Genomic DNA, 26,817 nt, shown 5'->3' on the forward strand with positions numbered 1-26,817 from the left:
TTGCAGCATTGACGGTAATTAAAGTGGTCAGCAGATGTCGCTCTCCGGGAAAGTTGTCACTACTTCAAATGGTGTATCCGCATTATTTGGCGTGTGTTCCAAGCCAAAGCTTTAAAATCGGAAACTGACCTAAATATTGCGGTGATTATGACTTAAATTCATCATTAGCTTGCAGCCAAACCGACAAACCTTTTTAAGCGGAAAATAAGAGTAATTTTAATGTTCTTTTTTTTGGTTCAAGTGCGTTGCTTCACAGGATTTTTTTTTTTGGCAGAGCAGAGTGTGACTTGAATGCAGGGCAGGACTTAATGTGCTGAGACGCAAAACTCATTGCAAACGGTCTCTGGTGGATCTGAGATGCTTTGCAGCCTTAGTCATCGCAGCTCCATGATGCGTTCAGGCCCAGTGGACCGTATGCGTCTGTTTCCAGCGTGATGCTGCTCCTCATCTCTTGGAGTCATGCCTTGGCTACAGTAGGATTTCAGAGCTGGGATGGATTATGGATTATGGATTTGGATGATTTTTAAAGGCAAATCGCTTCTGATCCTGCAACATGGAGTGATTGACGCGCAGCAGAGGGTTCGGGAGTGAGGAGATCGACCCTGTGGTCCATCGCCTGCTTCAGTCCTGCGTGCTGACGGAGCCCCTTGGCAATCGGCGCTGTTTCCTCTCCGTCTGTGGCTGGTGGGGGAGGCGGAGGTGGAACAGGCGTTTTAGAAACGAGAAATGTTTTGTTTTGGGGGATGAATCGTGGCTTACGTTTTACTCCCAAACTTGTGGGTCCACTGCAGCATTTTGGCGCTGCAGATGATCCGGAACATCATTATAGAGGTGCCAACCACTGCGATTTTTTTGGGGAAAAGATAAGAGTGGCGTCGTCTCAAGTATGGCAGCAGCGGATCTGGAGATCTGCCGCCTCATAATGAGCAAGACTGGATCTTAAACCAGCAGCTTCCCGTCTAGAATCCTGGGACTAAAGCAGCGGATCCCGATGGCATGGACACTTATGCGAGGTCTGTCGCGCCGCCGTGCTACTGGAGCCCACTCGCCGTGTCTTTCCTCGCCCCAGCTCCGTTGCCATCGCCCCGCCGCAGCCCACAGAGCCGTGCCGCAACGCGACCCGCGACCACCGAGCCAAAGCAGGCGGCATGAGGCTTGATCCAGTCCACTTCTCCATGCTGCTCATCGGGGTCTCACTCGCCTGCTACTCCCCGAGTTTAAACTCCCTGCAGGACCAGGCTTTCAAATCGAACGTGGTGATCGAGGGCAAGGTGCAGTCCACGCCTGCGAACCTCTCCACGGAACCGTACCGCGTGAATGTCAAAGTGCTCGAGGTTTGGCCCCTCAACAGCGGCGGTCTGGAGCGGGAGCAGCTCGTCACTGTGGGGGAGTTCGGATCCCAGGCACCCTGCGCTAAAGTCAAGAAGAACCACAAGTATATCTTTTTCATGGACCCAACTGACGAGCCTTTGGTTTTTAAAGCATCATTCGCGCCCCTGGACACGAGTGGGAAGAACCTCAAGAAGGATGTTGGGAAGGTCTTGTGTGAGGACTGCGGTAAGTGACTGTGTATCACCGGAAGCCGGAAGAATACTGACAGCCGCGCATGTTTGGCGACCGAGTTTCGGAGCCCTCAGATAGGCGCTTCAGGGGCGTCTATGCAGCAATTTTCAGCAACTCTCGCAGACTCCCATAATATGATCAATCAAACTCTCTTTCTCTCCCCTATGAGCTGCATCAGACAGGCGCCACGCACTGTTGCTTTAGAGGAACTGCACTTCAGTCTGCATTCTGCAAACATGCTTTTCAACTTTCTCTGATAAATTTAAACAAACCACATTCTGAAGCTTCCAAAATGGCAGGGTTTCTGTGGTGTCTCTGGTGGCAGTGGCCAGTACCTGTCCAACAGATAGAGAGCTTTAGTAAGCAGACAGTAAAGAGCAAAACGCAGCTCATTAAAAGTCAGCGCTGACTGTTTTGTGTGATTTATATTACATGAGCATTAAATTGTGCTGGTGATAGAGCCGCAGCAGAGTTCAATCCAAAACTTGACAAGATGAGAATATATTAGACGTTGAAAAGACTTGACTTAACTTGACCAGATGATGACTTGATGATGACTAGACGTGACAAGACTAAGCTTGGGCTGACTTAATGGTGAGTAGACGGGACTCGACTAGACTGTTACTTGACGTGGAGACTTGACTTGACCTGGCACGACCTGACGATGAACTGACTCCATGAGATGGGACTCGATTAGACTTTTACTTGACATTACTTGACATGATGGCACAAGGCAAGATGATATGACTAGAGGAGACTCGACCACTCTGTTGCTTGACTCGACGTGGAGACTTTACATGACCTGGCAAAGACGAGACAATGACTTGAATAGACCTCACAGCAGACAAAACGCACCACCAAAGGAGCACATGAACATAGGGGCAGATGAAGGAATAGGAAACAAACAACTGAGCATTCATACTAACAGAAGGACTAAACTAACCCTGACCAACGTGACTGGTGCTGCGTGACACAATAGGACCAAAGTTTAGAGCTCAGAATCACAGTTTTTCAAATTATTATTCATAATCACATCTTCTATAAAGCCTTATAAATACATTGTGATTTCTCATGAATTTACTAATGTTGCATTAGAGATGAGATCTAATATAAAGTGTAGTCGAAAAGAAACATTTTCCTATAAAGTTCATGTCTGTTTCAGGACCAGGGACAGCGTCTTGTATGGCGCATGCACTAAATATAGGATGAAAGCCTTGGCACGCTCTAATACACGAATTCGTTAGAATTCTCAACGTCTAGTCGCACTATCATTGCATGCCTCATCATGTATGAAACCTTTAACTTTGTGACCGAGTCAGTCATCAGACACTTTTATTTTATACTTTTATAGCATCCTCCTGGTCATGTAGCAGCATGTAAGTCTCGAAATGTCTTTCTAATCTGCTTTCGGCTACAGCTGTTAAGATTTGCTGAGATAGGCGGTAAAATAAGGTTCTGCTCTCTTCAAGACAATCTACACGCGGCTGTCTCAAGCTTAGGAATTCAGATCAAAAAGTTGCCGTTGAAATAAACACAGTTAGTGTGCAATTCATTCTCACGCACACTTGTTGAGTAAACATACCCAACAAAGTTAGTTAATAAAAAGTTCTAAATATATAGTGTGAGTGAGAAGTCTTAACAGAATACAAGGCACAGCAGCTCCAGAAAATAGAAAGGAAAAAAAATCTAAGTGAAATGTTATTGGGGATGTTGGGGAAGTATGATAAAATACAATTGCATGTGAACTGACAAGCCACATCTACATTTCACAACAACACTTTACTATATTGGCTGGAAGACCCCAGGAAATAGTTGAAATGAGATTCAATTTTAGCCTATATTAGCCTGCTTAAGTTGCTATATAAGTATTGCGTTGTGAGGCTATAATTTGTACCACTCTCTCTTTTGCGAGATTGTGTGGCATGCTAACCTACATGAATAGATGCCACTGTACTGAATTCAGTGCAGTGCAATGCTTAATTTAACTGGAGCAATGGAGTCACAGACCTCCAAAGTGATGTGGCAGATTGTAGCAACATAATTTCCAATTTATTTTATTTTATTTTTATTGATTTGCAATGAGCTCAATCGTACAGATGGTGGCAGTAGCGTCACAGATCTGCTTAGACACTCATGCGAAGAAGAGCAAGTGCACTTGGGACACAACTGTTGCAGTCTTGTGTTTTGCTGGTTCACCATTCTTTTGTTATGGGGCTTTCTGTTTAGAAGCAATGCAGTAGCCTGGATATAATGAACAATTCTAATACTTATGATTGCACACCTTTTGAATGTAATGTTTTGTGTCACGACGGACAGTATTCAATTTCATAAGAATTTTCTTAGTCCAGTTTCACAACCTCTGACTGAGAACCTGCCTTTCCTTGTGACCGTTGTGGCTGTGCTCTGGCAGAGTAATAGATGCGGTGATGTTGGCCACTTGACAAACAGTGTCACCGCAAAGTGGTTTGTCTCCATTCCATGTCATGAGGTGATTTTTAACGCCCAGCTCTCACTGAGGTGATGATAATTCCCCTCCACAGTTTATAGCTGGCTATATGTATATGACAAAGGTCACTATATAACGTTTTTTTCATTGTATCAATGTTAAAGGCTCTTACTAATTTGCATAGTTCCTAGTTACTGTGCTTGTTGTTTCACATTTGTGTAGGAGACGACAGTGGTCTCTGTGGAGCTCTGGCTCCCCCGAGTGCAACGTAGTGCTGAGTACACAGTGTACAGTACTCAAAGTGGTGCTGTTGTTGTCTACCTGGAGTACAGGTGCCCTTCACCGCACCCCTCTGACACTGCTGGGAGATCAGGATTCATGCCAGCAATTAAATGAAAACAACAGGTATTACTCAGATTTTCCATAAGCAAAAAAAGCAAAACCAAAAGTCCTCTACACAAACGTGTCCCTCTGTCATTGACGGGAGATGGATGGAAGCCCAGACCGGTGAACATCGGGCGTTTGCTTCACAGAATTACTTTGATAAGAAGGACAGGGTGAGATAAGACAGTGACTTACCCAACAAGCTAATGAATATTGAATGTCAAATTATAACCATATAGATCAAGCTAAATTGTTTTTTTTATTTAAATAGCTAGCCCTTCGAGTGAACTTTGAGTTGTAAGCTTGTCAGAACTAACAGCAAGGAGCTCAGCTGAGGCTCACTAATTGAGGAAAAGTAGTCTCCAAGTTTGGGCTGCTTTTTGAACTATTAAAATTTTGATTTTCTTTGAGAAAGTCATCGACATATCTCTCATGTCATGCAAAACATCTGTGTTGTTTTCTTCATGGTGTAAACATTTTACACACACACACACACACACACATATATATATATATATATATATATATATATATATATATATATATATATATATGCATGCTTTATTGGCTCTATGGTGCTTGTCCAGTCAGGACACAGCTGCTGCATGACGTTGGCAGAATTGTGCTGCAAGCGTTGAATTGCTTAGATGTTTGCTAGACTTTGAACATGCATGTCAGCTGCTGATGCTGGATTCATGTTCTTTGCAGTACCAACCAACTTCGCCTGGTCATCATCCAGTTCAGCAGAATTTATATTACCACCTTTACACCACTATTAACAGGGAGTTTGGTACATTATCTCATTTAAAAAAAAAAACAAACTGCAGTCGCAGACAAGGTTTTATGTCACCACGTGTGATGGTGTTTGCAGAGCTCAGCTGTCCAACAGCAAATGTGTGAAGAGACTGTTAATGGAATGTCTGAAGTCACCTTGGTGGTATAAATGACTCTTCGTCTTTAGGAAAACAGAAAATAATAACAATACTATCAAATATAAATATAGAAATGTAAATAATTGCACCTACATAACGGAATGTAAAAGACATTTAAATGGAACAAATCTATTTTGGTTTGTGAAAATCACCGAGTCATTTTGGTATGAAGCTCATCTCACACATATTTACCCCCCCAAAACTACTTTTTCATATGTATATAAGCAGGATAGTAGCAGATAATATTTATTATGTAGTTCTTATTATCATGTTGTTCATCATGACTATGTTCTACACTAAGCTTTTTCTGCTATTACCCTGTAATTACTGATTATAAACAGGATTTAAGGAAGTGAGAAGTTCTTGTTTATTATGTGTTCTCAGTACAGAAGTACTGGAAAGCAGACCTGAAATGTGTTTTCCTCATTTTAGTTGAAATGAATACCAAAAGATGTAGTACACATTGACAACATAAAGTTAAGTTGTCAGGTATGTGTGAATCTTTGTTCATCATGTGGTATTAGAAGTATTTTGAGGGAAGGGTGGAAAAAGTTCTGAGCCGGGTGGGCGTCTGTCACCCACAGTCTTACTTGCAGTGGAAATGACCCAGAGGTCATTTAGGGATTAAAAAGCTGGGATAATACGCCACAATCTGCTCTTGGTCTTAAGAGTTGCTTCAACAGGTAGCAAGCAAGAGGTTGGATATAATTTTTGCAATGTAAACACACCAACTAAGGAGGGTACCAAACTTTACAATACGGCCCCTAAATCAGCTCCTTTTAAAGTCGCAGCTGTTAAACCTCGACGGAGAGAAATGTCCCTTGAATACTACGCAGACTACACATTGTTTACAACTCAGTTTCTTAGTGAGAGGGGGGATTTGCGTGTCTGGATTTCTTCACAAAATCTCCACTCATTTTCTTTGTCTTTAGCGCAGTGACTTCTAAGCTGTTAAGTCTGCATCAGGTCATCAAGAGGTCAATCCGTCCGAACGCGCCTGATGATGGTGAGGCTGGTACGAGGCCTGTTTTGCAGCACATTAGGTGCTTTGTAAATCAGTTGCATGTTTGAGTTGGAGCAACGACAGAGAGTTGTTAGGCTGAGCTTTGAAAAATCTGTGATAAGCACAAAATTGTGGGTGACTGTATTAAGGTTATTTGGGGAGCAGCTGCTTTTATATGGTTGTTTAGCCACAATATTGTTCACTGTTGTAAGTACAAATAATTCGGCAGCTTGCTTGCTTTTCATTTTCTTTGTTTTATTTCAGGTACAGATCCAAACACAAATACCAAAACATTATTATTACTATTATTACAGTCAAATTCTTCCTGATGGCTACTATAACTCTAGTACAACTACTACACTGACTGCGCAAACAATGCGACAACCACAGATAAGAAACAGGTATGAGAGGTTGTACCTTACTATGGACTCCAACAACTATACCACAGCTAGTAAGGCACACAGTTACAGTTATGACAACTAGAACTAATGTGTCAATACTACAATCAGACAATTTTACTGCAGGTGGAAGAACTGATACCGTTCAACACAGTTCAACCAGCTCATCTATATTTCCAATTTAACTATCAGTTGAAGCATCTACTTATATATCTCCAACCAACCACTGTAAATAATAGCTACACACAGTAAATACTAGCTAATACTAGCTACAACTAGAACAATGGCTATTAGCACTTACATACAAAATAGCATACAACAATACAAGATAGCGGTCTAATAATGACTACAAACTATGTAGGCACTGCATCAGTTACTGCAACACCCTTTGTAACTTTAAGCACAGTAACTACAGTGTTATTACAAACAGCTACTCTGAAGGTACTACAAAAGTATACTGCTAAATGTCTTCCATAAACATAGGTACAACAATGCTGAGTGCTAGTGCTATTGCTACAACTGTGACCAAAAATAACTGCACGAACAAAAATACACATTTTAAACAAGATTATTTGAACTTAAATACTTGTCCTTTTTTGGATTCTTTTTAGATTTTAGAGTGAGTAAATATTTTCTTCACTTAGGGTATGGCCATAATTTATATCTGTCATTTTTTCGACATTTTTCTGCTGTAATTAGTGATTTCTTTCGTCGCAGTGAAGAATGTTGCCTCCACCACAATGAGGCAGCACATGATCACAATCAGGAAACAGGAGACTCTCTCACACACACATGAAAAAAAGAAAAAAAAAAGTTGAAAGGGGTGAGTCCATTGGGAATGTCAGCAGTTGTTCAACTCCCTCACCCCCGAGCCTGGAGCCAAGTCAAAACACTCCAATGACCGATAGATGCATTACAGTCCCAGAGTTATGTACGCAACAACAACTGTGAAATTCACCATCACATTTCACAATAGAGGCTTGTTATTCCCTACGCTTCGATGCTGTTCATTTCACACTGACAAAATAATGATGATCAAGTATTCCCTTCACTAGTTTATCAAGTTAACTGGCACTTGCTAGTTATTGTGCTGTTATTATGCTGTTATTGCAGCCAGGTTTTTGCACTTTAGTGTGGCCAAGGAATGTTAAGGAAGAGAATTACATAACTTCCAGATGCCCTGGGCAGAAACTCTGGCAGTCCATCATCATCAATGCTAAAAAATCAAATATTACTCCTCAGCTTGGTGATGGATATCTCTGCTGCTCGCGTGTTTCAGGAGCAGCATTCTCACTGCCACGTGCTTCAGTTGTGCTGTAGCAGCGCCAGGTTTTGCTCCTTTGAAAGAACAATGTAAATATGCTTGAATCTTTATTGACTTTCACTACAGTGCACATATTCAGCACGCTTAACTGTCATTGTTTAAAAATGATTTAATACACATTGCGGAGATGAGTTTTAACTTTTATTGCACCAAAATTCATGTACAACTTAATTTCTGACTTGAAACGGACCCTAGTTCTCCCAGTTTGCAATGTAATACTTTTGTTGAGCATTTTAGGATCAAAATATGGGTCAACTGATGACACACATTCAGTGATATGCAGCGTCTGTGTTACACAATTCGAGATCCAGTTGCACATTATCTGTAGCTCATAAATGTGTGTCACTCCTTCAGATGTGTAACTCTGAGCTCCCATCACCAAATGTAGATCTCAATCCTCAATTGTGCAAGTACCTGTTCTGCTCATGCACAACTGGAGTACAAGTTGTCAGCGTTGCAGTCCTTAGGCCGCAGAATGCCTCACAACTATCAGCCATCAATTCAAGGAGTTTTAGGTTGCTATATTAAATAATAAAAATTTGAAAAAATATTTTGCTCATGTCAAAAAAAATGACTTGTCATAAAGTCCTCAATGACTAATGATATTAATGTTAAGGTTGTATTATTTTCGGTATTTTCTTAATCTGACACCTCTGGCTCTGAGGAAATTGACTTCTGTATAAGGTAGAACTGTTGCGGCACCTTATGGGACTCAATGTGTGCGTAACTTGGTCGTTACTAAGACTCTGATTCAGCCTCTGCTTCACTGGGAAACGTCTCTCACTCTCACATGCATGACTGAAGCACAACATTGACCCATCACAACAAAGTAGGCGGGAGTGAGATTTCAAAATTTCGCCATAATCTTTACATAGACGACTGTGTGCTTAAAATTATGAAAAATATGCAGAACGAAATACACATTATGGATTCACTTTCACTTTCAATAAGCAATGAATGAAGCAATAAAAAACTATTTTGAAAACCAGTCATCCACTCATGTTGTTTGTAGCTGCCTTTTATCCTCCACTTCCAAGCTTTTAGCTGTTAACTCTTAACGCCCTACTTCTTCTGTCTCCTTCCTCTTAACCAGTGCTCTTTTGGCGCCCTACTTCCCTGTGAAAGCAGTTTAGGTTTACACTGCCGCTTAAATCATTCAGTAATTTGCAGCTATCTTGGGCTGCAGTACTCATCCGTCGCAGTCCGCAGCTTGTAAATTTAATTAAAAATTCAAGACTTTTTTTCTCCTCCATGCTGAGGATTTTAAGCGTTGGACAAAACCAACTGTAGACAAAATATATTCCTCAGACGTGTGTGTCTATAGTTACTGTCAAGATTAAACATACCACTTTGTTCATGTTAAACATGTTAAATCTGCCAGCCAGCATGTCTTTGAGGTGATATTTGATTCATAGCTTCAGTCCCTCTGGTTGCTTGAGACGTGGCGTGTCTTCTGCACTCTTCACATGACACTGTAATTTTTATGAACATTATAATTAACTTTAACACCAGGTTTGTTATCAGCAATGCCAAGATCACACATTCAACCGGTGTATTAACATTGTTTGGACATGTTCCAGACTCTTTGTTGAAGCCGGAAATTACTGTGTGACAGGCAACTTTCCCTGTCAATCTGAAATCAGAATTTCTTGTTTTTTTTCTCCTTTTCATCCACATAGTTTCATGTCAATATTGATTGTACTGATTCTGCCGATTTATCTTGCCTTTTATGTAAAAAAAAAAAAAGATACATTTTCGCTCCTTAGTGTTCAGGAAACCTGAGAAATTGGACTACTGCCATTTCCAGACTATAAGCTGCTACTTTTTCTAGCTGTATCAACCCTGCAACTTATACAACGATGTGGCCAATATATGTATTTCTTTACATTTCTAAAGATCGTTGTGCTTCTAAAATATTGGGCCTTGTCATATCAAACCGATGAAATCACAGGTGTGTTATTTACCTTAAAACGCTCACGCTCTGTTTTCGCCCCCGCGTGTCTGCAGCTCTGCCAACAGAGCCGATCTCCTGGAAGATCGGAGAAGAGAAGCAGCAGCTGGGGCTGGCTGTGGTGTCTTTGGACACTGGGGGCAAAAAGCGCATTTTGAGCGCTTTAATGTCAATAAAAGATGTGAGGAGTTCATGATTCAAGTTCAGAACATTGCCCAGTTTGTTTCATGAGTCAGTCTTGATGCACGACCATGTTTTCACTACTAGTTACCACTTAGTTACCACTAGTTTAGAAGAGATCCTCATGGATTTTTATGCAACACCGACCTCTCTATGGTGCAGACAGCACCACTGCACCCGCGACTTATAGACTGGTGTGGCTTATTTATGAACAAAATCTATTTTCCTTCTTAAATTTGGGTGTGGCAAATATTCCGAAGCGCTATATAGGGTTTTTCTTCTTTCGTCTTCAGGCATTTCCCCTGCCATAGCAAGTCGGTCTCCTCCCCTTTGACATGTCTAGCACATCATCCTTTGTCACACCTGTCCTCTTCACACCCTCCTTGTTTTGACCTCATCCCTGAACCTCAGTGGTTGTCTTCATCTCCTTCCATATTCGACAGTCTTGGTTCAACTCTCTCCTCTCGTCATGACCAAACCTTTCCAGGTCAACCCACACGACAACCTCTGTATCTCCATCTCTGACACATTGTAGCTAAAAAACAGCTAATGTCTGTAAGGCAAGTGAACATTCCATTATACCATATCACCCTGAACAAGTGTTCCATGCTTGGAAAAAAATATGTATGTGAATGTACAAGTATCTTGCCAGAGTAATTTTATGGAATAAAGAGTAGTAGCCGTAACTAGTCCAACTCTGTCTTGTAGTTAGGACTAGTGATAATAGTTCAAGTAAGTCGTGGAGTAAACATGAAAGTAGTGAAAAAGTTAAGAAACAAATTCTGGTCATTATATATCTTCATGTTGCACCACATCTATTTTACACCCCCCAACGACAGAGGAAGATACTATCTCCTGGCTCCTGTGGGAAAATGATTGCCTCTGCTGTAGATCCAGCTCGCTGCGGGCACAGGACATTCCATCATATTCCTTAAACTGGTTCAGAGTCGACGCCAAGACTCCTCAATCACAGGGTGTCAAGGCTTTATGTAAACAGCTTAAGATCGACATTGTCTAAAGTACACCCTATTGCAGTGAAATTATACACCAACCAACCATAACTTTATGACCACCTGACTTATACTGAAAGAGGGCACCGTTTCATGCCAGTTCGTATGGGTCAGTACTCGACAAGGCTTGGAAAAAAACCTTGAGTGGAGTGAAAACTTTTATACTCTTTTTTTTTTTAGATCCTAAGGATGAACGCCTTATGAGATGGACTCGGTGTCAGCCTTTTTAGAAAAGCCACCCTCTTGTAAATGCCACTTCAGGTTAGAAAATACAAGCCTCCAAAGCCTTGTAAATGTAGAATACAGAGCACTACGTGTCAACGAGCTAATGAGTGCCTTACCTCATTTAAAAAGGAAGGAAGTTTTCTAGAAAAATGGCTGGCGAGCCAAGCGTTCTGATGTTCAAAGATGTCGCCTGCGAGTGATTACAAACTGCTTGTTTGTCGAAAGTCTTTTCAACGCAGAACAATGTGCTCGTGGCGGTGGATTTAAACATTTGCCGTGCAAATCTACAGAATTGTTGGAGCCAACGCGCTAAATCCAGCTGTTTATAATTTGGTCGACTTCAAAGTGTTCTTCTGCTCATGTGCATCCGATTGAGTCGAGACAGGAATCCATTGATTTTTGGTGAAAGGATTTGTCAGACTTCAAGTCAAGCGAATACGGCTTATGATGTAATAGGTGGATTCATACGGTGTAAATGTCTGTTTTGTCTACCTGATCACTCAAGAACAGTGGTGGCGCTTCAAGCGAGGTCAGTAACTAAAACAGCATGGCGTCTTCGTGTGTGGTGCTTCAGGCTCGCAGCAATCCAGTCCAGGGTTTGAGTCCAGCTAGAGCTTGGCTTAGGAGAAAAGCTGGATGTTTCTTTGAGGGTTCAAGGAAGGAAGAAGCTAGAAATGTGTCCGTGAGGGATGCGATGGCCAACCTGTTTGTGATGTACCTCTTATTCTTGTAGCTGGGCTACTCCACTGACACTCAGAAACTATATAGAGACATGGATGTATGAATGGATAATGGTTTCAAATACACGTATATATGTAAATAAGGTAAAAAAAAAGGGAATCAATTGGGAAATTAATATATTTGGAATTTTGGAATTTGGAATGTGGAATTGAGGAATTTAAAAATACGTTAAATTCATACACGTAAAAAAAAAAAAGTGAAAACGGGAATGAAACAACATATACTGGATGATAAAAATACAAAATATTAAAATGCAAGGAAAAGTATAGAAAATAAATTTGCAGTTACACAAAAAATAAATAAATATACAATGAAATAAAAGCAAATAAAATATGTATTAGCCAATGGAAACACTCCTTTTTGTAATTACATCATGTTTTTGTTTTCCGTGCCACAAAAATGACATGTTTGCGAGCAAAAGCCCAGAAGCCAGAGTTCTCATGATGAGAGCCAAGAAGAGAATCAGGTGATAATATCCGCTGTGTTCTGGGGCAGGTCGGGGCGCATAGTGAAACAGAACACTTCACTCTGGACTTGGACACCATCAGGGTCTCGTGTGGCAAAGCGGGATTTGTAGGTCAAGAAGTTGACATCACGGATTAACCCTTGTTTTTAGTACCACAAAGGTGGTCTGTGTTTAAGGACTTAAAGATCGTGTCGAGGTTTTTAATAACAGAGGAATGCTCAGTTTAGACTGCTATCACAATGCGTTGTCTCACCAGCCATGAAAAATCCCCTTGCTCCCATTGAGATCCTGTTTAAAGAAGCTGGTGTGGTGCTCACTTTGATCCTGGCAAAGTGTGTCTGGGGGCATTGACTCGCCCTAATGAGGTCAATGAGAAACTGTGAAGATGAACACAAGGTGTTCAGCATATTTTTAGGTTTTGGTTAGGATATTGAAATTCACAAGTCAGAGCATTCATTTCATTTAAATGCAGTTCCAAACATGATGAAAATGGCTACGGATCATATTTTGAAATCTGTATGATTTATTAGCATTATTATGGATTTTATTTTTAATAGTCAATGCACTTCTATACCAACTTCACCATTATTTTATCTTCTATTGCGTAAAACCATAATGGGTTCTAATGGCTGAGGCCTGTCCCAGCTAGATGGGTTGATCGGCGGGGGACACCCAGGACAGCCCCCCACAATAGAGCAAAATATTGCGCAAATAGAGAGTGAAAAAAGAAAAATAAATATAAAATATTTAAAAAAAGAAATAAATAATATTGATATTTGAATAGATCTGCGGAGTTTACACAGCCAATAGTTTAAAGCACCACAAAAATGCAACAAGAATTTTCTCCCGAATTGAACAGCTATATTTTGTTGTAATGGATTGTTGACAGAGCTGCTCTTATGTTCGTGTCAGTCGGATTAATGTGCTGCATTTGGAGCACTTCACCTTGGAACTTGGAACTGGGGTGTTTAATGAACATGATTTTGGCTTTTGAACCTTGACACCAGGGATTCATGACACGATACAGACTTCTCTTTCAGGGGCTGGAATTCCGGTTATTTCCTCCAAGTTTTGGCTGCAGTCTGGATGTATATATGAAAAAAAAAACATGCTAACTGGGTTTAGCTCCAGTCATGTCTTTATTGCTTTGCAAGGTGAGCGCCTCAAAATGATTTTGTCCTCGCCTGCCAGATTTTGGGTGTGTTATGATTTAAGTAATTGTCTGTTTTTTTCTTTTTTGTTTCGTGCATTTGCTATAATTCTGCGTCGGCAAGCAGATGCATGTTTTCCTGCGTCAATCGGACGATGCCAAGCGTCTGCAAACGTGCAGTGTCTCCTCGCTCCCCAGATTTTGAAAACAAACAAAGGCACGCTGGTGTTTGGGTGGAAGTGTAGCAAAGCTATCAGTCTTAAATGCCCACAGAATGCTGATTGTGTCAATGACACGAAATTCAACAAACGATTGAGGACAAAAGGACTATGGGAAAGGCAACAGTGTTTGTGTGCAGCGTGCTGAAGTGTTGAAAAGAGGGGCTGCCGGCACTCCCGCTGGGCGCCTCCCGGTGTGTTTAAGGGACGTGTCCGGCCATGTTCACCTAACACACACACACACAGTACATATCCCAAGAGAAGGTTTGTTTCCTCAGGTATGTTGTAGGTGTGGATTGATGTGTGTCTTAACATGAAAAGACTTTAAACAGAATGGAATGACTTGTCAGACAGTGGAGCTGACCAAGAGAAACCCATGTTTCCCTCAACAGTTCGGGGTCCTCTGGCTCGAGGTGGAGGTTTGTTTCAACACGACGGGAGAAAACACGCGTCTGTGGTCGAATTGCCTAACACTGCGGTCTGTGATTGAGTCCAACCATCCTGAATGTAACACAGAGGTGGAGTCGATGATAGATGATGACGCTGCTGACTCACAATAGAATAACTTGTAAACAATCCTGCTTTGCGTTCCGAACTCCCTGGGGTTCTGGTGCAGCGGACCACGACTCTCTGTACCTCATGGTTACATTCCATTAATTACTTCGCTGACATTTCTTATTTATTGATGTGGATTGTGTGCAAGTAGATGTGTTGCCATATTGGTTTGGCTCATCGTGTGAGAGAGCCAAGAGAGGCAATGCTGAACATAAGGTTGTCAGGATCAGTCGTAGGATTAGCAGCTTGGTTTTAATGAGACGGTAACTGACACATGAGCCTGTGCTTGAGACTTTGCATCCAGAATGCTAGCAGCAAGAGGGCTGCTGGTCTTCTCTGGAGGTGATGAACCTCAGTTTGCTCTCCAAGTGATGGACTGTCATGTTAGCTGCAGGAATGGCCCTTTCACAAGCCAGTTCATTGGCGCTTTTGTCAGATGGTGCAACACCCTGATAGCATCAGAAGAACCTGATAGTGACTTCATTCACCCCACCACAAATGTGTATCTTTATAGAACAATGCTAACAGCTGGTTGTGTGGCCTACAAACACCCTGTGCATGGTGTTTTGGTCACTGACCGCCACACTGCCCACACCGTCTTGTAGCAATGTGAAGATGGCAGGAATGTCAACAAAAGTCTTCTGCAGCAGCTCTTAAGGGATTAGCATCTGATACATTTTAGTTCAGATAATCAGGGTCTGCCGCAGAAAATCCCTTAACTTGGCAGGGGGTGCGTAAAACCTTGTTGTGCTCATAATGTCCCAGGCCATGTTCTGTCAGCTTTATTTTGGGGTTAAATCGTGGCTGTATGAGGCGATACGTCAGTCCTTTGTTGAGTTTGTAGCTTTGTGTCGTGCAACAGAAGATGATAGGGATAAAATTTCATATCTCCATGTTCATGCCAGAAATATTATACAGTATGACTTTGGGTTTAGTGAAAACCATGCTTTTTTTAAGAGTTATTATGATATAAAAGTATGTAGAAATTTGAATGTCTACCACTATCTAGCTTTAGCTGTCGATCAATGGTAAGCTGGAAATGACGTTGGTAGGTTGGTCTTAACCATCCGTTGAAGAGCAAGCCGTACATTTGTCACTGGCATAGCTTTACATACAATACAACGGTTGTGGATTTACCAATATCTTGATATAGACAGAAAGATGTCACTGAATCCAATCAGCAAAAGAAAAACCTGCTAAACGGGATCAGAATGGGCTGTAAATATTTGATGAAACCTTCATTCTTAAATGGTTATTCTCTATTAAAACCAGTAAAGAGCCTGTTTATTTATTTATTCTATGTTTTATCTCAGTAGGAGGCGAAAGAGAACTCATTCTCATTTCTTCTTTGACATGAAACAACCAGGGAAACAAGCGATTAAGTCACTGGTAGAACATTGAATGTGACTAAATTTTAGATTTTTTTTCACACATATTTTTAGCTTTACCATCACAATTATTTGGTGTTTCCATCAGCTGGTACGTTTCCAATGTGAATCACAGGGAATCTAACGTTAGTAATCTATTCTAATCCAATGTAGGTGTTTCACATGTATCAGAAAACAAAGCCTGCTCAGTCGCCTGCACCGTCGATCTCAGTTTTACAGAATCTGAAGTGTCGACTCACAGCGTGTTTAGGATTTATTACTACGACACAGATTGAGTGCTTCATTTTACTATTAAGTAGTGCCATGACCTGCTCTATTGCAACACCTCCTCAGCACAATTAGTGCCGACATGAAGTCGTCACCGTTGCTGTGGAAACAAAAATATCAGAGCGGTAAATATTAATTAAAAAGTTAAAGCCCATGACGGCAAAATGTCCTTAAATCAGATGTGCCCTGTTTAGCAGAGACTGGTGTTTGAAACAACACTCGGCGTCTTGCCACCGCCATGACCTTGGCTTGTGTGAGACAAATGTCGATGTGCATCGCGTGTGTTTGAAGTCAAGATCAAGCACCAACAAATCCCATCTCAACAAGTTCACAACAGGTGTGATTAGGGAATACAAAGACCAGAGCCTCATTACATCACAGAAGATGACCAGATGCTTGATGTACATGACTCTCAAATAACCATGATGTCACCAACCTGGAAAGGTTCATGTGGGAGAGATTCCGGAACAGTAGCGGAAATGAGTGAATAATATCTCGTTGCTAGTCATCGTGGACGTGCGTCAACGTCTGAAGTAACAAACTGGTCAAGTGTGAAATACCCCGGGATAAAGCGGATGTGTGACTGCGCCTTCTTGTTTTGGTAGTGGTCTGTTACTCGATCCTTTAGCCCTGCTTTCTGCTGCCCCTCCGCTCATTATTGTGCAGCTCTAATCTGAAGGGGACAGGACTGGGTGCAGAAGTGTATTTATCTTCCTGCACAAATCGGACCTCTTTCCGTCTCGTCTCCGCTCAGCTTGTTGTTGAAAGATAGTGAGCAGCGGAGTTCCAGTATGTGCATGCGCTGGTGTGTGTGCGCACGGGTGATCTCAGATGTGTCCCAGCTGGCCCACAGACCAGCACACTAACCATCACCTCACTGCACCAACTGCAGACAAAAGGCGTATATATCTCCCCTGTGATATTGATACCCCTTAACTCCGAGACTGTTTTGCCCTAAATGAGGGAGCGGCATTCTTCGCTGGGCTCGGCTCTAAAAGAGTCATCGTGTGATCAGCGTTGCAGAATGTACCAGAGCTGTTTGCTACTTATTGGAGTGTTCTCCATCACATCTGTTGGGATGTGAACTTCTGCCACCGATTGTCTAGACTTGTTTCTTTTCATTGCCTGTCGTCTACGTGGCATTAAGCAGGTAGGCAGCTATCATGCTGAAAATGACTGTGGGCCAGGAATCCGGCGCCGGCAAGTCAACAATATAAAGCCGTGCAAAATAAACTGCCCCAATCTACACACTGTTGCTTTGAGTATGGAGACAACCTGTTGGATATCTGATAAAAACACTGTTGCTGACAAACTGGTGCTCTGAACCCTTCAATTCTAGTCATGAAATTTTATGTACTGATCATGGTTTGGAATTACACCAAACACTGGTCAACTTTTAGTGGGCTAACTGTAACCCATCCTACTCATTACATGCATCTCTGTATCACAATCCTAATGGTGAGTCATCATACTCTGGACGTTTGAAATGGGCAAGTCAACATGGTGTATGTGGTTTTGTTTTTTATTTGCTACATTAAAAAGTTGAGTCAAATACTTTGAGCAATAAAAACCGACTCATGACATGACATCATTTGAACTGTTTAGCAGTGAAGAGCAAAATGTTTGTTTTACTCAACTTGTTAGTCATACTAATATTTGTTGTGACTACCGTCATTGCTGGCCGTTGAAGCCTACTCATCTGTGTGAGGATCTTTTTTCTTGTTTACTTGTGGCCCCTGGGTACCTCTGAGGACATCAATTATTCTTATGCTTCCTTCAATTGGGTCTTTGGGGTGAGTTACCTTTTGCTACATGCTACATGCTAACATTTGTTGTGCTTCTTTTGCCGTAAATGACGGTTGAACTATCTGCAAATGTAGATTTGGCAATCGACTGCCTTCACTGAGGTCCATTTTGAGGTCGTTAGTTCTCATGAGAAGATTATAGGATGTGATTTACTGGTTTAAGGAAGAGTTAGCGATGTTGCTAATGAATCTGCCACACACAAGGCATTCTATTGCATGGCTATGTTGTGTGAATTTCTAAACAATATACCAGATCAAACTGCTCTTTAGATTCTTTTCAGAAATCCTGTTGGAAGTGGTCCTGCGCTATATTAGCATTAGCTCTGTGAGTGTGGAAATTATATTTAAAGGCATTTGTTCTGGAATCTCTGGGCATCTCTGAACATCTTGTATTCTGAAATGCCATTTTGACCACTCTTGGATGTTGATGCAGTTGAACTATGATTGTGATGTGTTTTGTTGACCATGCAGCATGATGGCTCAGTACCGAGTACAGGGGTTTCAGAGCGTCTCCTTGTTGGCTGCTAGCACTCTGTTGCCCCATCACTGAGGCAACTTCAATAACTTGGTTTGCTCTATCTGGCTCAGTGGCCCGTAAGAGTCATTGCTGCAGTCCAGCTATTCTCTGCATGAGAATGTGGTCAGTGTTGGTGCAATTGGCTTTGACAGCATCTCTTCGATAATTTTGCAACATCGACCGTATCATAGCTCGGTGTGAGGCCTCGTGTCAGCGCCGTTCTTTTGGTCACTATCAGGCTAGAATAAATTGCCGCCGCCTTGATCTACACACACGCCGCCAAAAACATGATCTGAGGTCAAACATGCGTAATAGCTCATTTTCCAGGAAAAGCCTTCATTGGTAGAAAAACAAACAACACGATAAGGAAAACTCCGATAAGCCCAAACTCAGACACGAGAGGTCAAAAACAGAAATGCAAATGATTTGACCGAGACGCTGGTTTCACTCTCTGTGAAACTCCACTGTGTCCTCATTGTGACATGTTTGTGCTGCTCTAAAAGCACATTCTGGAGATAAAGGACAAGTGCAGTGTGCCAAAGGAATTTGATTTGACGCGAAGAATGCCGAGCAGAAAGCGGATGCACGTATGTTGTTGAAGCGGCTCCTGATAAGAGCCCAGCCATCACATGTTTTCCATCCTTTGCATTAATGTTGATTCTTGAGAGTCTTTTTACCCGCTTGACTTCATTCTGAGCTTGATTTCTTTCCTCATGGTATTTGAGTTCAGCAATGTGTTGGAGGATGGACATCAATTTCAAGTGTATTTCTTCAATTTGAAAAGAGCTTCTAAATGATAGCACATTTCTATATCAGACATTTTTGGTCTTGGTGACTAGTTGGCACTACTAGAAAACACGTTGCACAACGTGGAAGACGGGATGATGGAGGTCTTGTGTGTAATATTTAACACAAAAAAAATCCTGAAAGAAAAATGTGATATAAATGACAGTAAAGGCCGTTACATATGAATGATCCCGACCGAGCCTTCTGTCTGTATTCTGCTTTCATTTTGTCCGTATTTCTGCACGTTTTCTCAAAGCTTACAGATACGGACCAAACAGAGCAGTACCACTGGAAACCACGGGGGCAGTGTTGCTGTTACTACCTGATATGTAGCTCTAATGTTACATGAAGAAAACATAACAATGGCCGAAAATTCTCCGTCCTCCAGTTGCAATATATTTAGCACTGCCTCCTTCAATGCTGCCTCCATTTTCCTTTTCTTGTGAAAGAGGTACATGCAACACATTTTGTTGTTGTAAATTATTGACTATGGGCTGCTCCCCCTGGTGGATGGATTGCTGAACAGCAATATCAACGTAAAGGGCATATGGAAGCTTGTGATCAGTGACAGTAATGTTTGAAAAGGTCAGTTACATTTTCGTACGTAAAGCGAACATAACTGAGCCTTCATATAGCCACTGGAAAGTACAAGTTGCGCATGATACTCAGACACAGACGGGAGTGAGATTAAAAGCTTAAAAACATTTTCGTGGTTATCAAATCCATCAATATAAGAACTTCCTACTTTGCTTTCTTGCTTCTCAGTCAGTTCATGTCGCAGTCGGGAGGGTCAGCTCCACAGATTTTTCACTGTAAATACTGAACATACTCGGTCAGGACAAATTTATTTTTCAGAGTATTAGATAAGTTTGCCGTCCTTGGTCAGGACAGCTTTTTTTGTGACAAATTGTGACCCATGCAGTCTCGTTTATCTTTCTCTTTTGTTTTTGCACTCGGTAATGGAAGAGTCTGACGTGGTGCAGTGATTCAGACAAGTTGTCCAAAATAATTGGAAAATGGTTTGCGTTAAAAGCCTTACAAGTGGAAAACAGTCCCACTTTGAACTCATCAATGACCTATGAGTGTCGTCTATTTACATGGGGATGCACCTGTGCGTTCTCATGCGTACGCGCTTGTGCGTTTTTGTGGGGGATTGTTTGTATTTGAGTGCAACAGTGTATACTTTGTTGGACCGAGGAAACTTAGATTGAGTGTGTGTTGTTCTCTGGGGCAAGAGCGCGCATATGTGTTTGCCTGAAGACCTGGTTCTATGTGGGTGTGTGTTTGATAAACTGTGAGAGTATGTGGGAGACTGTTTGTCTATTCATCTGGGTGAGAACAGGAGAGAAAGAGCAGAATGAGGAGGTGGAAGAGATCTGCTCACAGCCTCTATCTTCAAGTCAATCTGCTCACAGTCACACAAACCTCTTTATCTCACCCTTAGATAGAAGCAAGGGAGACAGGAAGAAGAAGAAAGGAGAGAAAATCAAAACATTTTAGAAGGCGAAACATCTGAGTGGAAAGAACACTGGAATATGGTTGGTCAGTCTTGAGTACATTTTTAGCTTCCTCAGACTCCTGTTCAGAGCACAGTGAAATAACAAGATTAATTCTCATTTGATTTTAAATTGCAGATCGTATTTGTAAAAGTAATGTCTAAGAACTGCAATCAAGCGTCTTATCCTCTCGTCTCCGCTGCTTTAAACTCCTCAGCTGAGGAAGAAGGCCAGTTTCCGCTTCAAACTGTCTCCCTTTTGCCAAGTGTCTTCTCTCCATGGGAGGATCTGCTACCATAAAACGCTTTGGTTACTATCTAAACCTTATAAAATATAATCCCTCTGACACACAGTCGGGGTGAATGAAGAACATATTTTTCCCTCTTGATGCAGAGTTTCCAGGTTCAAAACCTCTAAGTGAGTATAAATGCCATATTAAAATTGAAGTTCATAAAATCATTTGACATTTCTGCTGCATTTTGGTTGATTTATGATTGTATATTTTTCCAGAGCAATCTAAAGATTGAAAATATAAGTAAGTAATAATATAGTAATAAGTAATAGCATCACCACTTGTCTATACTTGTTGTGCTTGGGACACTTAATATAGCTCATAGTTATTGTTATAGAAATGTAAAATACATTTATTTATTTATTGTAATGTCCCCACTGGAGCTGATGGGAAGTCTGGGCTTCTTCACTTTGACGACTGCCTCTAGGCCCCAACCTCAGATATTTCTCTCATTCAGTTTCCCCCGCTTATTCCCTGGCCCTCACACAACATTGCCTTCGGACTGTGGATGCATGTAAAATGGCCACAGATGCCCGTCAAACAGTGGATCCCAATTTGCTGTCTGCAGCCCACGGCATTTCACCTCTCACTGAACTGTCTCTCCACTGTGTCCATTTCCTCAACATGGTATCCCCCAATTCTATCTGCTGAGGTCCTCCTCAGATGACCTCAGTGATTGTATCTCTCATCTCTCTCATGTAGGTGCAACAACAATGGTCAGCAGTCACACTGTCGATAATCGGTGCAGCATGAGTCAGCAGAGTCATGAATCTCGGATCATTCATTCTCATAGAAGTGTTTTGGAAACTCATAGAACAGGACTCCCATGATAAAGAATATTGATTTGGTGTTTCCCTCTCTGAGATGCTACTGCAGTGTTTCCCAGCAGGCTTTGCACGGACGTGTCTCATGTGAGGCAGCACAGTGACAAGACTGCAGCTGCTTTATGTGTACATCTTTGAATTCTATGTTTATGCCTCTTGCTTTGTCTTGTTCTTCTCATCTTCCTTTGTTTCCACGCTACAGTTCATTCACGCTTAACTCCCCTGTCTTGCTCGTATCCTCTCCCTGTCTCTGTCTTTCCACAGCTCTCTCTTGTTGCTACCCTTAAGACTGCGGTTTCCATGGCGACCGTTGGGTGCTGCAGAAACGTCAAGAGCTGAATCCACTCAGGATCACTTCCGCGTCAAACAGTTTGATATCACGCCACTTGATGCCGGAACAACAGTGGATGAGCAGTCTGTACTCTTCTCAGTCTGTCTTATCTCAGCTGCTGCTCAGCAGGGTTATTTGTAACGCTCGGATTTGAAGTCTAAATCGACCTTGGAATAGCCGACCTTGAGACAATAGCCCCCTTCCTCAGTCCTCCAGATGTCACGGGCTTTGATTTGTGTCAAGCCTCCCCTTCAGGGGGCTTTTGCTGCCCGCCCAATGACATCAGTCTTTGGTGTATCATCACATGCTGCGTTTGTTTCGGCTGTCACTCATAGCGGGAGCCAATGACTGATCTGTGCTCAAAAAACAGACACCTGGTTTACACTGCTCAGACGGGCTGCATTAGCCGTCTGCATGAAGATTAAGTCGCCAGTATTTATTTGTATTTCGGGAGGTATTTTTTGGGGTGAAGCTTGTTGGCTTATTGTTTGTTGCCGACTCTCCTTTGAACTCACAGACCAGCTGTGTGGTGGTAAACAAGTCTGTGAACCCTTTGTTCAGTTTGAGTTTAGACTCGGTGTCTAGAACTGGATCGCAAAAAAATAGTAGCAACCATAGGTTTAAGTGAACTAGGTTCCTTTCTCTGTGGTATTTGTCTACTCTCCCTGTGCGTTTTAGCGTTTCCCTCAGGCACTCTTGTTTCCTCCCACAACCCTAAAACACACAGGCTAATTTGTGACTCAAATGTGAGTGTGTGAGTGTGTGTGTGCCCTGTGGTGGACCGGTGACCTGTTCAAGGGTGTGTCCAGGCTATTGCTGAGATATGCTTCAGTTTTCGTGAATTGTTGTAAAAACAAGCTGAATACAAAAATATTTTTCTCTCACCTTATTTTAATGTCAAATGTTTGAATTCCCAAATTTAACTATTTGAAGCCCTTTGTGTTGCCGGACCAGTTTCCCCAAAATCTTCGGCTCTTTACACGCAAGCACATCTCAGAGGTTGCGTCTGAAGACCTCTTGTCCCCATCAGGTTTATGCGTGTGTTCCCTCGCCGGCGCTGTGCTTTTTGTTTTTGCCAAGAAATTAGACGAGGGATCATAAGAAGATGTGCCGTCCATCTGGTCTTGAAGATAGAATCCGGGCCAAAGCTGACACTTTTGCCGAGGACTGAGGGGGAATAGGGGATGATGTCATGTGTTCTCTTAAACAAAAAGGCGTGTGGGGAATCACAAGCAGATTTGGATGTGGTCGCCGGAGTCTTATGTTAATGCCATGTGTAAATAAATGTGGTCATATCCAATTGCAATGTGTGTCAGGTGTAATAGAAGGCAACATGTTTTAGTCTGACTGCCTTGGTTGGAGGTATTTGTTATGTTTGGCTCTGTTGACTTCAAGAAGCAGTTCTGGATGTTTGTTCTCTATATAGAATCTAGTCATAACAATGCTTATAGTTACGCTACACTTGGAATCAGCGTGGTTTTTGCCCAGAGTCACAGGAGCAGCTGACTGATGAGAAAGGCCCAGACTTTCCACAGAATCCAGAACCCAAGGATTCCATTTTCAACTTATTCAAGATCTTCCTGTTCACACCAAATCCGATTTCGGTGTTATGTTTTACGACTTAAGCAACTAAATATATCCATACAGAGGTGCTATTATGTGCGACAAAATAGGCGTGGGGCATCCGACAAATTTGGTGCAACAGGACGGCATCTTCAACGCATGTCAGACAATCGCACTATCGCATCGACAAATCTGAAATCCGGCGACAAGTTGCGGCACGATAACCAATCAGAGTGAATGGTGACCTATGTAGAGAGGGAAAATTCATCAACAAGACAAAGAAGTGAAATGTCAAAGAAGCAGGCATTCATGACTCACCAAGCTGATCTGAAGGATCTGGCTTCCTTGGGAGACAAAGGCCCACAATTCTGCCTCTCAGATTACCCATGTTGACTTTCATGTAGGTTTAGACCTGCCTCCAGTAGATTTACCCACTTTTTTAACCCAACTTTATCGGCCGGGGGAGTGGCTTTGCGGCTACTTGGCTGCGAGTAGCATGACAAGTGTCTCCAAGTCACGTTTGATGTTGACATGCAGTCAGATTTCAAGGAGCTGACTCTTACCCTGGCTGCTTCAGAACAGGCTGCCATCTTTTCCAGTGGCAATTTGGTTCCGATGTGGCTCTCCTCTTTGTCTATATCATGTGCAAAGAGCGTAGGCCAACTGATTGAAAAACCTATTTTACCTGAAACAGTGATACTCTGCCATATCGTGACCAAACAGGTTGAGTTTAGCAATACCTGAATGGGATATAAGTGACTCTTCTCTGGCACTTTTGGCTGCTTCTCCACTTAATCCCTGAGTTGAGTGCTACGTGACTGTAGCGTGGATTTTTCAGCCTGTGTGTCTGATGTGACTCAACTTTACTTCGACCGGGTGTTTCTACTGTTACTTTTGGAAGGCTCTTCGGTGGCTTAGTAGTTTTGAGGTCCTACCATGACTCTACTGTTATTTGTCACCCTGACCGCTGTCACTCCACTCAGCTGCATGAACTGCTCCCCGAATTGTCGAGCCCTACTCTCACCTCTATGTCCCAGCTCCTCCAGCCAAAAAGCTGCAGATGGGGCTGCTTTCTGTCATGTGATGCAGAGAACACTGTTTTTACTTCCAAATCTCCTTTGTATTTCTTCCCTTTCCACAATCATTCCCTTCTGTCCATTTATCCTCATTTGTTCCTGTGAAGCTCTCGCTCTCCCCCCAGCCCTCTGCTCCGCGAGACAACAGATGTGTGTTTAAAAACAGACGCTATTCTCATCCTTAAGCCACCTGAACCCAAATGCACTTTCTTTGCGAGAAGAAAAAAAAAAGGAAAGGCAGACACATGTAAACAGCATAACCTAATGGCAGTTTAAAGCCATTATGTCTGAGGAGATAAACTTTCAGGACTTTAAGAGGGCAGAGGTGCTGCTGAGCCGTATCAATGTGATGATGTGCAGGTATGCTGTTCAACTCCATCATGTAGCAAAGCTCCTTCTCTTGGAGCAGCATGGAAGGATTAGGAGCAAGGCAGGGATGGGGCCTGTAAAGCATTTATGAGCTGGACCTACTGATGATCCATGTCCGAACTTTCATGTGGAGTTTATTTTTCTTGAGTTGAAGTCGCTCTTCAGGTCATACTGCGCTCCTCATGGACTGCCTGTGTGTGTTTAAAATCAAAACGAGTGGACTGGAAAAGAGGAGAAAGATTTCAATGTCAAAATATTTATGCTCTTGTTTTCCTCTTTTTGTCTGGAATTCTATGTTATTATGAAGAACTACCAGCTTTAATCAATTAGGCTAAGTCCCATTTATACCTGGCGTTGAAATGTGTTTCCTGTCAGCCCATTACTGACATATTCCTTGCAACAACATGAAAGCATAGGTGTGTACGCGTCCAAAGGCTATTTAGGAGGTTCCAAAAATCAAACATTTGAACCACATAAGAAGGTGGATTTGGACTACTTTCATGACTCATGCAAGTGGATCATCTTTGGATTGGAAAAGCACACAGATGACTAAGAGAAGAACAGATGCTGCTTTGAATTTATAATTCCTTTTTTTCCCCTATAATTGTCCCTTGAATATGTTTAGAGGTTTGAAAAGTCGATGAGAAAGTTGCGATCACCGCGTTTTGAAATACTCAAGCAGCGGGATAAGCGGCCAATGTTTCATTTATGAGCTGGGACCAGAACAAGATGGGATTTAAAAGTAGTCCCGTAAAATAAATCTAAAAAGGATGGGAAGTCGACGGGGTGGTGCCAAGACTAAATGGAGCTAATGTCTTTTAAAGTCAGAAGATGCTGAGCTTCGGACTGTCTCATTTCATTCGCTCCCCTCCGGAGTAGTTGCGAGAGCCGGGGGTGGGGGCCATCCTGTACATGTCAGCCTTTCGCAACAATTGAGAGGATTCACCCTCTGTTTTTGGACTGTGGGAGGAAACCAGAGTGCCTGTACAATACCCCACAGAAGTGGTGAGCAAGTGACCTGTGAAAGAATGGATGTAAGCCTCTTAATGGACACTGTCTAGCTCCTGATCTCACAATAAGAGGCCGTGTGAAGAGTGTGAGGTACGTGTGAGTCTGCGCGCTTGTTTTCCGACGTGTGTGGCACTTTTAAAATCACACAGTCGATCCACAACAGCGATATCAGGAGAACAATCTGAACGTTTTAGATCTAAATGTAATGTAATCTTTTAATCAGGAATAACAATGAGAATGTTGCATAAGAATAGATAGGAGACTGAATTGTGTTTCGATCACAGGAGCAGTCAGATTGTATCACAATGAGCTCACTGGAAAGGCATGTTGGGGATGCATGTGGGCATATTTCTTTGTGGCCTGATGGGATCAGATGGGATCATTTTTTTAGTGTCCTTAGGGCTGTGTCATCCATGAGAGTCTCATAGTGGAGCTGCAGTTTTGAAGCCAAGAAACAAACCCCTTTGTTGTCGGACAAGTACGTGATACTGTGGTGGTGTTGGTGCGGACCCTCCACACATCCTAGTGTGATCTTGACGTCAAATT

At 42.2% G+C, this 26,817-nt stretch overlaps 1 protein-coding gene across 3 annotated transcripts in view; it reads left to right on the forward strand.

Moving 5' to 3' along the window:
* The first annotated feature begins 276 nt into the window (after nt 1–276).
* The window catches only part of nrg2a (neuregulin 2a), an 82,360-nt gene continuing 55,819 nt past the window's right edge, over nt 277–26,817 (forward strand). For 2 of the 3 annotated variants that reach the window (XM_053847383.1, XM_053847382.1), the window contains exon 1: nt 277–1,557. In XM_053847383.1, the coding sequence (XP_053703358.1) occupies nt 1,149–1,557 (409 nt within the window). In that variant the 5' untranslated portion in view covers nt 277–1,148. Of the gene's footprint in view, nt 1,558–21,937; nt 22,336–26,817 lie in introns of those variants that run through there. The other variant, XM_053847385.1, reaches the window with a different exon arrangement.

The sequence above is a fragment of the Synchiropus splendidus genome, chromosome 17 (genome assembly GCF_027744825.2).
Source record: "Synchiropus splendidus isolate RoL2022-P1 chromosome 17, RoL_Sspl_1.0, whole genome shotgun sequence".
Classification (NCBI taxonomy): Eukaryota; Metazoa; Chordata; class Actinopteri; order Syngnathiformes; family Callionymidae; genus Synchiropus; species Synchiropus splendidus.